General features: G+C 41.4%; 1 protein-coding gene across 9 annotated transcripts in view; it reads left to right on the top strand.

The window, feature by feature from the left end:
- hdac5 (histone deacetylase 5) overlaps positions 1-13,190 on the top strand; it is a 61,996-nt gene that overhangs the window by 19,821 nt on the left and 28,985 nt on the right. For 8 of the 9 annotated variants that reach the window (XR_003296696.2, XM_026324971.2, XM_026324976.2 and 5 more), the window contains 7 exons: positions 2,496-2,579; positions 9,342-9,577; positions 9,810-9,954; positions 10,072-10,177; positions 10,671-10,804; positions 12,763-12,894; positions 13,078-13,187. Coding sequence is in view for 8 of the 9 variants with exons in the window: in XM_026324971.2 (XP_026180756.1) it covers positions 2,496-2,579; positions 9,342-9,577; positions 9,810-9,954; positions 10,072-10,177; positions 10,671-10,804; positions 12,763-12,894; positions 13,078-13,187 (947 nt within the window). In the remaining variant the exon portion in view is untranslated. The remainder of the gene's footprint in view (positions 1-2,495; positions 2,580-9,341; positions 9,578-9,809; positions 9,955-10,071; positions 10,178-10,670; positions 10,805-12,762; positions 12,895-13,077; positions 13,188-13,190) is intronic. The other variant, XM_026324973.2, reaches the window with a different exon arrangement.

Raw genomic sequence — 13,190 nt, forward strand, 5'->3', positions numbered from 1 at the left:
ATATATAAACTCACTCACTCACTTACTGTCTCACACATACATTCACTGATTAGTATAAGCTGATTCATGCTGGTAAGCTGATCGGGTGCTTCTGATCTGAGTGCTGCAACATCTTAGTATTGTAGCTTAAACCTAAACAGTGTAAAAAACTAAATAACCGCACACAGAAGGTGGGTTTTCCTCCATACATTTTTGCACATTTTCAATTTTCACATGAACAGCATCTGTCACAGCACTTGGGAAAAAAAGGTCAAAGTGTCACAAAAACATACACATGAAAATGAGGCCGAGCACAGTTTTTGCAATGTGAATCCTGTAATACTGATAGAAAGTAGAATTGTGCTTTACAATGCTTAACAGTAGTAACATACTGTATTTTGTAAGTCACCTCCAAGAAAATATACCCACTTGAACTCCAACAGCGGGTTGCACCATCTGTTAGTAACTTAGCCTAATTTAATGTAAGTGTTTAGTGGACTTTTTACACATGACTAAATTTAACCGTGTTGCCCCGTGTTATTTATTATTCATAGTAAACATGCTTCAGAAAATATGCCCCTGTGACTTATATAAAATGTATTTAATAAAATACATTATCGGTGTTGATGCATGTGCAATGCCACATGAGTCTGGCATTGTCCTGCACCAGGAGGAACCCAGGGCCCACTGCACCAGTGTAAGGTTTGACAATCAGTCTGAGGATTTCATCCTGGTGCCTAACAGCAGTCAGGATACTGTTGGCTGTGACATGGAGGTCTGTGCAGCGCTCCATGGATATCTCTCTCCATCCCATCACTGACCCACCACCAAACTGGTCATGTTCAATGATGTTACGGGCAGCATAACACTCACCATAGCATTTCAAGACTCTTTCATATGATTGTCATATGTGCTCAGTGTGAACCTGATATCATCTGTGAACAGAACGGGGCACCAATTGCAGAGCTTCAGTTCTTGGGATTCTTTTGCAAATGCCAGTGTTGGGCTGTGAGTACAGGTTGTAACACAAAATGTTAGCCACCATCATGGAGTTTGTTTCTGACAGTTTGATTAGAAACATGCAGACACCAATTGCCTGCTGGAGGCCATTCTGTAGGGCTCTCATAGTGCTCCTATTTTTCCTTGCACAATGGCCCTGCTGCTGGGTTAACCTTTCTACAACCCTGTCCAGCTCTCCTGCAGTAACGGCTGGTCTCCTGGTATCTCCTCCTTGCTTGTGAGACTGTGCTGGGAGACACAACAAACCTTGCAACTGCACAAATGGATGGACCATCTTGGAGTAACTACTACCTGTGCAGCCTGATTAGGCTGCAGGTACTGCCCCATGGTACCAGTAGTGACAAGGGCACTAACAAAACACAAAATTGAGAAGAATCAGGAAGAATCGGGAAGAATAACAAGAGAGCATTTGTGGCAACTACATTTAAAAACCATTCCCTTTTTGGGGGTTGTCTTCTAGGGGTAGCCTCTCTAGTGCAGCTCTTGTTACTTTCATTTACATTAAAGCAAATGAAACTGGTTCACCATCACTTGTCCTGCCTAAATGGACAACTAATCTAACTTAAAAAAAAAAAAAAAAAGCTAGCTTTCTAATGGAGCATGGGGTGTGTTTAGGTAGTACTTTCTGACAACGTAAGAATGACTATTCAGTCAAACTGAGCAATACATTTATGGCACAGCTGCTGCATCCCAAGCCAGGGGACCACACATCTCAAGCATTACACATTGTAGACTGAAGCTTTTGTGCAACAGACTTGAAAGATGATCATTTTTTTTCCGAATGAGTTCACTTATCCGTCATTTCACCCTATGAAATGTCAGCTAATAGCACTGTGGTGCCTGAAGCAGGAAATCAGTATTAATCTGTCACACTGATTATCCCAAGTGACTACCACAAATGCATACCAGTACAATGTAAATTACAGTACATCTGTCACTATTTGAGAGGTGTAATCCAGTTACAGTTTTAACATTTCCTAACATTTAGACAAATTTCTATAAAATGAGTGTGCCCTGGTTGCTCCTGCAGTACTATCTGTTGTTTATTTTTTCTGTTTTCACCATACATAAAGTAAAGAAGGCTTCATTGGTTTCTACCACAATTGGACTGTGATGTATGGCACTGGTTAACATTTTCTACAGTATATAGTCTAGCCATGCTGAATATACAGTGGGCTAGGCTAATGCCATGGTAACATCAGGGTAATTCTAAGTCAGTGCTACCCAGTGCAGTGCTAAGCTATTGCTAGCCTTGTTGCTAATTTTAGCCATCAGAACGCTGTGTTCCTCACTTTCTTACAACACAATCACAGCTCATTTAAATGAAATGTGAACTGCCTCTGTCTGTGTGTGTGTGTGTTTGTGTGTGTGTGTGAATGATGTAATAGTCTGCTGTGTCCCTGACAACATTTCCAGACTAATCAATCACTAATTTCTCTCTCTCTCTCTCTCTCTCTCTCTCTCTCTCTCTCTCTCTCTCTTTTTCTGTCCTGCAGTAGTGGAGGTGAAGAGCAGCCTCCCTTCGGGCATGCAGAGCCCAGTCAGAACAGCAAACGAACACAGAGGAGGTGGGGAAGGTGGTGAGTACACAGTCCTCTACGATTCCTTGAGGGGTAGTGTGGTCCATTTCTATAGAACAGTTCAATATAATGGGTCAAAAGCTTCCTAAAAGTGGATCATTGGGCTGTTTAGTAGGCTTTAGAGATTCTAAGGGCCCTTGGGACATACTTTAAGGAGATCATGGAATGCATAACAGCAATCAAAGGTCTCTAAACCTGCAGTAAAATAATGTACCTCAGTTTTGTCCAATAGATACAGGGGTACAGAGTTCATTTTGGTGCCTGAATTCAATTTCATTTTAGCCTTAGTCTTTTGATGAGAATGTAAAGAAACTATTTTTGCTTTCTAAACTTTGTCCGTGTGCATGAAACAATAGATTAAACCTCTTGACTATGTTACAGAATGATATGAGACAGGCCAAAGTAGTTATCCCTGACAGGAATTGTATCCCTGCTGCTGCGGGACCGTGCATGCATTCAGGGTGAAGGTGGACCTGTGTTGGTAGGCTTGAATTTTAGCTAAGCTAACGAAAAAACAGTAACACTTGGATTCTTTAGTCATCGTATTGAATATAGTTTTTTCTCTCCACGATGTTTTCTAATGTGTCTTTTAGTTTGTTTATCTTTCTATCAAAAGTTATTCTAGCCATTGTCAGCGTTATGTCAGGCTGTATCCTATTTGATGTGTTTGTCGAGTTTCTCCAAAGCACTGAGATTGTTAGGTCACTGTTTGGAAGCTACATTCAAACAGGCTGTGATCTGATCTTTCTTTCAATAGAATATTCTGAATCAAACAACCTGCACGTTAGACAGCTACAGTAAAATCAAGGTCGACAGGAAATGTAAACAAGCGTAAAATAAACTCATCACATTGTCAACAACATATAACCGACTTTTAATTGCAAAATAAATAATAATAAATAAAATTACTCTGAATGATCATATTGCATAGTATGACGTTACAGGGGGATACAAATTATTTCAGATGCAATTTCCCACCTGACATAAATTGTAAAGGATAGTTTCACTCCACCCCTAGTCCCATAGGCTCACTAGGTGAGCTATGTAAATCAGGTGAGAATCGTTATACCCATGCCCCTGAGTTGGTTTCACTTCACACCTGGTCTGAATAGGCTTGTTAGGTGAACAAAGGGCTGAGCTCAGGTGAGGGTCGTTAGGATTTAATGGTAGGCTCATGTGACCCCTCTGATTCACCAAGAATGTGTCCTCCCTGGGAAACATTTGATTTGTTCCTTAATTTGGTGGCAATAGATGAAAGGGCAGCCTGGTAGATTGAAAACAGATTGTGTCTGAGCATTCTTCCTTATACTGTACAGCTAGAGGTCGACCGATACGGGTTTTCTCTGGCCGATGCCGATATTTAGAAATCAGGGAAGCCGATAACCGATATATGATGCCAATTCTTTTGGCTGATTTGTTTGGCCGATTTTAATTTTCCCCCTTTATCTCACAAGGAATAAAAAGTGCCCAGGAATAAAAAGTGATTTCATAGCTTAAATTAAACATTTATTGAGGACTGATTTATTGCAGGTTACCTGTCACATTGTTTGTTGACAGACACTGCTATAATTCAAAGGGCCATAGTCTAAGAATATGCATAAACAAATCATATGTACAAGTCATTTGCATGTGAAAGTAGATACGTGCGCAATTCAGACAAAACTTCAGGCTAAAATGTGCACATTAACTTCCCTCATTAAAAGTGTGGGAGCATCGTGCCCGTGTTGCGTGTGTCGGATGCACAGACACATTTATTGAGGAACGTTATCCTGCGTGTTTTAGCAAGAATATTCGTCTGAATTGCAGGCGTTTCTACTTTCACATTTGTTGCACACATGACGGTCAGCATCAATTCTAATATGCTACAATGTAATTACGCATTGGAAACGAATGGTTTTTCCCTGCCATCATTAGCTGAAGCCATGTGTGTAAACGGGCACGGCTACAGTGTGTGTGTTGCTCCGTCTCTCAATGCTTAGCTGATCGCACATGTGCCTGCCTATAAATTGGCCTAATGTGCAGAGAAATGGGCCGATGCTGATTAATTAAAACATGCAAAAAATCGGCCGATTAATTGGCTCGGCCGATAGATCGGTCGACCTCTATGTACGGCATATACTACAGGGGTTGTACAATGAAACTGAAACGCCTGGTTTTAGACCACAATAATTCATTAGTAGGGTCATGGATATTGACCCTGTGGAGCTCCCGACGATCAGTTTTGGTGGAAACAGGAGAGTTGAGGTGCACGTTTAATTCTGCAGTGAGTTGGGCAGCTGTGGTTTTATGTTTTTTGGATACAATCCGGGTTAGCACCGAGTTTTCAGACAGCTTCCTCTTGCGTCCACAGTTACTCTTGTTGGATGTTGTTCATCCTTCTTGGTGGTATGGTGACATTACCCTGGATACCGTGGCTCTTGATACATCACAGAAACTTGCTGTCTTGGTCACAGATGCGCCAGCGAGACGCGCACCAACAATTTGTCCTCTTTTGAACTCTGATATGTCACCCATAATGTTGTGTGCATTGCAATATTTTAAGCAAAACTGTGCTATTACTATGCTAATTAAACCTTCACACTCTGCTCTTACTGCTGGAATGTGCAATCAATGAAGATTGGCCACCAGGCTGGTCAAATTTAGCCATGAAACCTCCAACACTAAACTGGCCACTGTTTCAGTTTCATTGTCCAACCCCTGTACATTGCTCCTCTTTTGTTTTGGTGTGTGTTATTTAGGGTGAACCAGTCTCTGTCTCAGTGTGTTGGTGGGTTTGAAGTGAACTGGTATCTGATGTTTCCCAAAAACCTATCTCTAGGTTACCATCAGACCCGATGATGACCTCACAGTCCAAAAAGGCCAGCCTGTTCTCTTTAGTGTCCTCTCTGGTGAATTTGATGTTTGTCTACTACATTGATGTGATCTGTGAAAGCTTGAACTTCCAGGGTTAAATGAACCAATGGGTTGGTGCTATTCCTGTGAAGGAGCTGAGAGTTTTCTTTTCCATTTCTTCCATGTACAGGTTGGCAACGATGGGTGACACGGGAGCCCATGGCACCTCCATGTTTCTGTCTGTAAAATTCACCTCTGTATGAGAAGTAGGTCCAATAGCAGGCATGTTTGGTCAGGGTTGAGGCTGCTCCTGGTAGAGAGAGTGCTGTCCTCTTTTAGTCTTCTCCTAACAGATGTTAAAGCATCGGTGGTGGAGAAGTCCAGTTGACATGTATGTGGCCACTGAGCTGCTGGTGTATTGTCTTCACTGTACAAATGACATAATCTTTGATATATACTGGTCACAAGATGTTTTTTGGACTGATGATTGCAATACCCACATTAAAACGCCAGGGAATATAATCGTAGGCTATAGGCTAATCCACAAATTAGTCCTATGTTAACTGAAGTCACATAAAGACAAACATTCATAACTTAACAGCACACAACAGAAAATACAGAAACGAAGTGTAGACTAAACATTCGAAGATCATAATAAATGACAATTATACTTTCATATGGAAAACAGGAAAAACATAACTTATTGCATTTAATTCATGTGTTGATTGCTGAGAAGACAAGAAAAGCGTAGCCTAGTCTACACTGTCCTCGCTGTCCTAGCGTATATAAAAATGTACTGTTTAATCCTTGTCTTATTTTAAGCATCAAACTCTAACCCCGCATCGCTATACATTTTTACTACAGCACCACCTGCTGGTTAAGAAGTCATACACCAATCTATTTCTGTATTAGCACTTTCAATATCATGTCGCTTCAAATACTGACAATAAAACAAATCACAGAACACATTGCAGCTTATGCCATCTTTAACAGAGTCTAGACGTGAGTGTCACCTTAACAGCAAAACGAAAAACCATCGGGGAGGTGTGGAACTACTTAAAGTTATATTGAGGTTATATAGAGAAATCTGCCTTTGCCTTTTTTATTTAGTTTAAAAGAGGACGCCAATAACAGTGTGGCTGCTTACGCAACATGGGATGTCAATAAAAATGCCAGTTGCATCTCCGGCTGCCACTTCTGGTGCCGCTAAGACTGCACAAAATACAGCGGCACCACGAGTGGCACCCAGAGATGGCACTCGTGGTGCTGCTAAACTAGTGCCAAAATGTCACGGCACCTCTTATAATCCTGTGGCAGCTGCTGTGGCACCTCTTGAAATGCAGTGGCACTTCCGGTATCTGCAGTGGCCCTTCCGGGTGCCACTGCAGATACCGGCCACTACTCGCTGCCACAAATTGAGCCTGGCCCTGCTGCTATATTAAATGACTCAATTGGGACTGGGGAAAAAAACCTGGCCTGGGACATTCCTACTGTAGTAGTTGATATGGAAAACTGTACAGTGGCTTGCAAAAGTATTCATACCCCTTGACTCAGCTTGAATTGTTTTGCAAGGAAGAATGGGCAAAGATTTCAGTCTCTAGATGTGCAAAGCTGGTAGAGACATACCCCAAAAGACTTGCAGCTGTAATTGCAGCAAAAGGGGGTTCCACAAAGTATTGACTCAGGGGGGCTGAATACTTTTGCACACTGCACTTTTCAGTTTTTTATTTGTAAAAAAAAAATTGAACTCGTATAATTTTCTTTCTACTTTACAATTGTATGCCACTTTGTGTTGGTCTTTCACATAACATTCCAATAAAATATATTTATGTTTGTGGTCATAATGTGAGAAAATGTGGAAGTTCAAGGGGTATGAATACTTTTGCAAGCCACTGTACATTACCTAAAAGAACATTGCCTCACAATTTTAATGGTGTAAGCTGCTTAGAAGTACTAATATTAGAAAAATCTTTTTAATAACAATGCTTACATAACAAAACAGTAATTACATACATTTCCGGTTGTGTATTGAGTGTAATTCTTACTGTGCAGTCATCAGCTGTACCCTGCCAACTCAGCAGAAGTCCAATAAACCAACAGACACTAAACTTTTAGTTCAATGAGTTGTGCAGTAAAAAAGTGTGGATACTAATGGATTAAAATAGTCATACAACATACCAATAAGTTGGTCTCAAACATACTGAGGACGTTAGGGTTTCTCTTTGGAGTGTTGGAAGTCCTTTCAAAAGATTTTGGCAGCCATTGTGAGGTATTACAGGACTCCTAATTCTAGTGGTCTTTTTGGACTGATGTGTCTGTTGACCCAGTTCCAATAGTCTTTACATGGTTGTATTTGTCTCTTGAAATGTTTTCACAGTGGTCCTGAAAAAATTGGACTAATTAGTTTCCAAACTGTAGGGCATTGCATTGGTTTAGCTTAAAAGCAAGATAAGTAGATAACAACGGGCGCTTTTCTCAAGCCACATTGGATGGTAAGGAAGAAAGATATGAGAACACAAAACATGACACAACGGCATGATGTTTGTGATTTGCAGTCCTAAACAAAAAATATAGTCATGAAGGTTTAAACAAATGTTAAAATTAGACAGTAGTCAGAAAGATATACAAGCAGTGTATACATTGTCAGGTCAATTCAGTTCAGTTCAATTCAGTTTTATTTGTATAGCACCAAATCACAATACAATCAACTCAAGGCACTTTACAAAAAACAAAAAAACCCAACAAATCCCTTATGAGCAGCACTTGGCAACAGTGGAGAGGAAAAACTCCTATTAATGGAAGAAACCTCCAGCAGAACCAGGCTCAGTTTGGGGCGGCCACCTGCCTGACCGGTTGGGGTGAGTGGATAGAGGAGAGAGAAAAGAACAGCAACAATAAACAACAAATAGACACTGCAGGTTGGTGGGGCCAGTAACTGCACATCAGTAATATACAGCTCCAGGACCAGGGACACCCGCAGTACAGAGTGTCTGCCTCCTGAACCCAGACTGGGAGCTGGTTCCACAGGAGAGGAGCTTGATAGCTAAACGCTCTGCCTTCCATTCTAGTTTTGGAAACTCTGGGAACCACAAGTAGACTTTCACTCTGAGAGCGAAGTGTTCTATTGGGATAATATGGTACTATGAGGTCTTTAAGGTATGAAGGAGCTTGATCATGTAGGGATTAGTGGGTGAGGAGAAGGATTTTAAATTTCTTCTGGATTTTACAGGGAGCCAGTGAAGAGAAGCTAATATAGGAGAAATATGATCTCTCTTGCTAGTTTCTGTCAGGACTCTGGCTGCAGCATTCTGGATTAACTGGAGTTACTGGGACATCCTGATAGTAATGGGTTAGAGTAATCTAGCCTTGAAGTAACAAATGCATGGACTAGTTTTTCTGCATCATTTTGAGACAGGATGTTCCTAATTTTTGCAATATTGCACAAGTGAAAGAAGGCAGTTCTAGAGATTTGTTTTATGTCTGAATTAAAGGACATATCCTGGTCAAAATTAACTCCAAGGGTTTTTCACAGTAGTGCTGGAGGCCAGAGCCAGGTCCACCCTCAATACCATGACTGAGGTCAGACCCTTGAGCAAGGCACTGGACCCCCAACTGCTCCCTGGCAGCACTGGCTGCCCACTGCTCCGGGTGTGTGTGCACGGTGTGTTTGTGTGTGCACTTTGGGTGGTAATAGAATTTCCCCATTGTGGGACTAGTAAGGGAATTAAGTTAAGTTTCATAGATAGATACAGCTGAGTGTCATCTGCATAGCAGTGGTAATTACTAGAGTGCTTCCTAATAACATTGCCTAAAGGAAGTATGTATAAGGTGAACAGAATCGGTCCTGGCACAGAACCTTGTGGAACTCCATAACTAACTTTTGAGAGGAAAGGTTAATCTCTTGTCTATTGCCTTTTTCTGGTTTCTCAGGAGAAGGCCCAGGAGGAGGAGGCCCAGTGGACCTGCGCACTGAGCCCAGGGTGGGGTCTGTATCTGGGGCTGCAGCAGTGGTGGACACAACACTGAGAGAGCAGCAACTCCAGCAGGAACTGGTGCTTCTCAAACAGCAGCAGGAGCTCCAGAAACAGCTGCTGTTCGCAGAATTCCAGAAAAAACATGAAGTGCTAACAAGACAACATGAAGTCCAGCTGCAGGAACACCTGAAAGTAGGTAGTCACTCATTGAGATGGTGAAAAAATGAGCAGTATAAATTATTTGATAGGACAGTAGCCTTCAATATTGACTCTCATCTCCAGTTTCTTGGTTAATCAGTCGTCTTCAGAATAATTCAGTTTGTGTGTATGTGTGTGTGTGCGCGTGCTTATGTATGCGTGCATCTGTGTGTGTGTGTATGTGTGTGTGTGTGTGTGTGTGTGTGCGTGCGTGTGTGCGTGCAAGCAACAACAGGAGCTGCTGGCAGCAAAACGGCAGCAGGAGCTGGAGCAGAAGAGGAAACTGGAGCAACAAAGACATGAAGAGCAGGAGAAACAGAGACTGGAGCAACAACTTCTGCTGCTGAGAAACAAGGAGAAAGGCAAAGAGAGTAGGTTATACTTCTGCTATCACTGCCAAGGGATACACAATGCTTGCTTTGTGTTTGCAGGCCAATGTAGTGTGTCCTGAATGGTAACTGTGAGTGTATGTATTCGTGTTTTGAAAGGTGCCATTGCCAGTACAGAGGTGAAGCTGAAACTTCAGGAGTTTCTTCTTAGTAAGAAAGAGCCTGGTCCTGGAGGACTGAACCATTCCTTCTCCCCAAAGTGCTGGTGAGGATTATCAGAGCTCATTGTGTCCTATAATCAGCAGTGCATCATCTGTAAGCAAACTGAAATGGATCTAGGTGACTAGCAAGAACTCACTCCATGGCTTTTTGAATAACAGATATAATTACTAAAGTTTTTCATCATACCTGCTTCTGATGTGGGTGTAGACTTAATTCTCCATCATTTGGCTTTATTCTAACAGTCTATTTCTATTAACAACTGAATTCTCAAATTATGAATTTGGTGAGGAAATCTGAGTGTTGATTGTGAGAAGAGGGGGCAAACATACTGTGCATTCATGACGATGATTAATTAAGGCCTCAGGAACAAAAGAAGCTTCCATCAGTAAAGGCATTCAAGGAAATGTGGGGAGCCACTAAATGAAGCAGGTTGACAAAAAACAACTTTTTAATTGCAATGTTTCATCCCTTAATACAGTGAAACCATTTTACCAGCCAGCTAACTCACTCTCTCCTTGTGTTCTCTGTATTTGCAGGGGAGCCCAGCACACCTCCCTGGAGCAGAGCTCTCCTCCACAGAGTAACACCCCAGGAACCCCTCCCTCCTACAAACTGCCTCCTCTACTTGGAAATTATGAGGGCAAAGATGACTTCCCACTCCGCAAGACAGGTAGGACACACAAACAGTCGGAAGGGAGGGTGTGTGAGTGTGACAGAACAGTCACTCTCCATTTCTTTGTGTAGAGCTGAGGTGTTTTTTTATACGTATGTGTCTGTGTTCGGGTATGTGTGGGCCTGCTTTGATGACTCAGTCTGACTCACCAGTGAAGAGGTAGTCCAAACCTGGAGATAAAATGCACACAGTGCTTTAGACAGACCTGACACCAGGTGAGATCACTGTCTCTGAATGTGTCTGTGTGAGCTCACAGGTAAGGCTGTGGAACTGTTTTATGCTGGCTGAGAATAAACCTATTCAAATTGAATAAGGAGCAGGATAGAATCACTAATGTTAGCCAAAACTGATAGCATCCAAGACTACCTGATACACAGTGGGGAATCTGTCACAGGCTGCCCTGAACCTAGACTGTCAAAGGGTGAGCGGTGACAACACATCTAGCTTCTCCCCCAGTCAGATTCTGTTTAGGCAGTGTAAAACCTGGATGTTTTTTCTTCTTCCTGCTTCTTGCTTTTTACCTTGACTTTTAGGCCAATTCTACTTTAAAGTACACATATAGCTGCACATCCATCATGCAAACTTTGCCAGCCAACAGGTAAAGTAGGTTTACATACCAGCCAGAAAATAAAGAGAAAAGTATCAGAAACAATTAAAATGTAATTTCATAAAACACCAATCTAACACCAGTTTAAGCTATTCCAAGAACATGTGCAGCATCACTCAAATGCTAAAGAATAAAAATAGGTCTTTAAGCTAGATTTAAAAGCTTCTAATGATGGAGAAGCTCTGATGTTCAAAGGTAGACTGTTTCACAGCTTTGGGGCAGCTACTGAGAAAACTCAATCACCTTTGGCACCTCCAAACGAGAAGATATTAGTGCATGAATTACTATTTCAAGGTCTTTACTAGAAAGAAAGTGTTTCACCTTTGCCACTGATCTGAGATGAAAAAAGCTACTCTTTACAACTGCATTTACATGCTTGTCAAATTGGAGAAAAGGATCAAAATGGACTACTACCAAAATGGAATCTTTTGCATGTTTGTGTAGGTTATTAGTTACGAAACCTAACTGTGTTTTAATGGAGTTATTAGTAGCAGCAGGGCCTAGTAAAAGCACTTCAGTTTTATTTTCATTCAGTTGCAGAAAGTTTTGACTTCATTAAGGCATGGGAAAAGATGATCCAATGAAAAGTCATTTCCTGGTTTGACTGGAAGATATAGTTGGAGGCCATCAGCATAACAATGATAATTAATATCATGCTTCTGGAGTATTGAGGCCAAAGGGAGCATGTAAAGGGAAAACAAAAGAGGGCCAAGAATGGATCCCTGTGGAACACCACAATGGATAGGCGCAGGGGACGAAGTAAATAACACGATATTTACAGAAAGGGTCCTCTCCTTTAAGTATATGGCGAACCACTTTAAAGGGCCCTGAACCACAACAACACATTCAAGTCATTTCAAAAGACTATTGTGGTCAGCAGTATCAAATGCGGCACTTAGATATAGAAGTATTAGGATAGCAGATGACCCATAATCAATGGACAGCAGAATGTCATTCGTAACAGTCTAATACAACAGTGCTGCAGTAAATTCTCCATCCATGCAGGTTCAGATTTGTATGATCAGTATGAAAGCTGTGGTCTGTGCTGCTGCCGAGCTTTTTTGCGTTTTACTGACAGACATTTCTGTTATTTTGTCCACTCTTCGCTTATATCACAGAGAGTAGCCATTTAACAGAAAGATAGAAGTTCAAAAGGTTAAAACTGACAATATGGTGAAGCAACTCCATTGACATAAAGTATATTTTTTTTATTCACCTACATTCAAAGTAGATTGTAATATAAAGTCAAGAGAAATCCAGTAATCATTTATTTATTTATTTAGTTATTTATTTTGGCACAAGGTTTTCTCTCTCTCTCTTACTGTTTCTCTGTGTCTGTCTCTTTCAGTCTCAGAACCTAACCTGAAGGTGCGTTCACGGTTAAAGCAGAAGGTGGCTGAGAGGCGAAGCTCTCCACTTCTTCGCAGGAAGGATGGAACTGTCATCAGCACTTTTAAGAAGAGAGCTGTAGAGATATCAGGTAAATACACACACACACACACTTTAGATACATGCTTTACATACTTATACAGCAGGAATGAACTAAAACCAGAGTAGTGTACACATAAACTAACTAAATAAATTCTACACCAATAAATTAGATGTTTTATAAATTAACTTGAAGATGACTTTTTTTCTGTCTATTTCTGTATCCCTCGACCAGTCTCCTCTCTTTGTAATAGTGCTCCTGGTTCAGGTCCCAGCAGTCCCAACAGTTCCAATACGGCCATAGCCAATGGCAACACGGGATCGGTCCCAAACATACAGACTGAGGTA

This window comes from Mastacembelus armatus, chromosome 8, assembly GCF_900324485.2.
Source record: "Mastacembelus armatus chromosome 8, fMasArm1.2, whole genome shotgun sequence".
Lineage (NCBI taxonomy): Eukaryota > Metazoa > Chordata > Actinopteri > Synbranchiformes > Mastacembelidae > Mastacembelus > Mastacembelus armatus.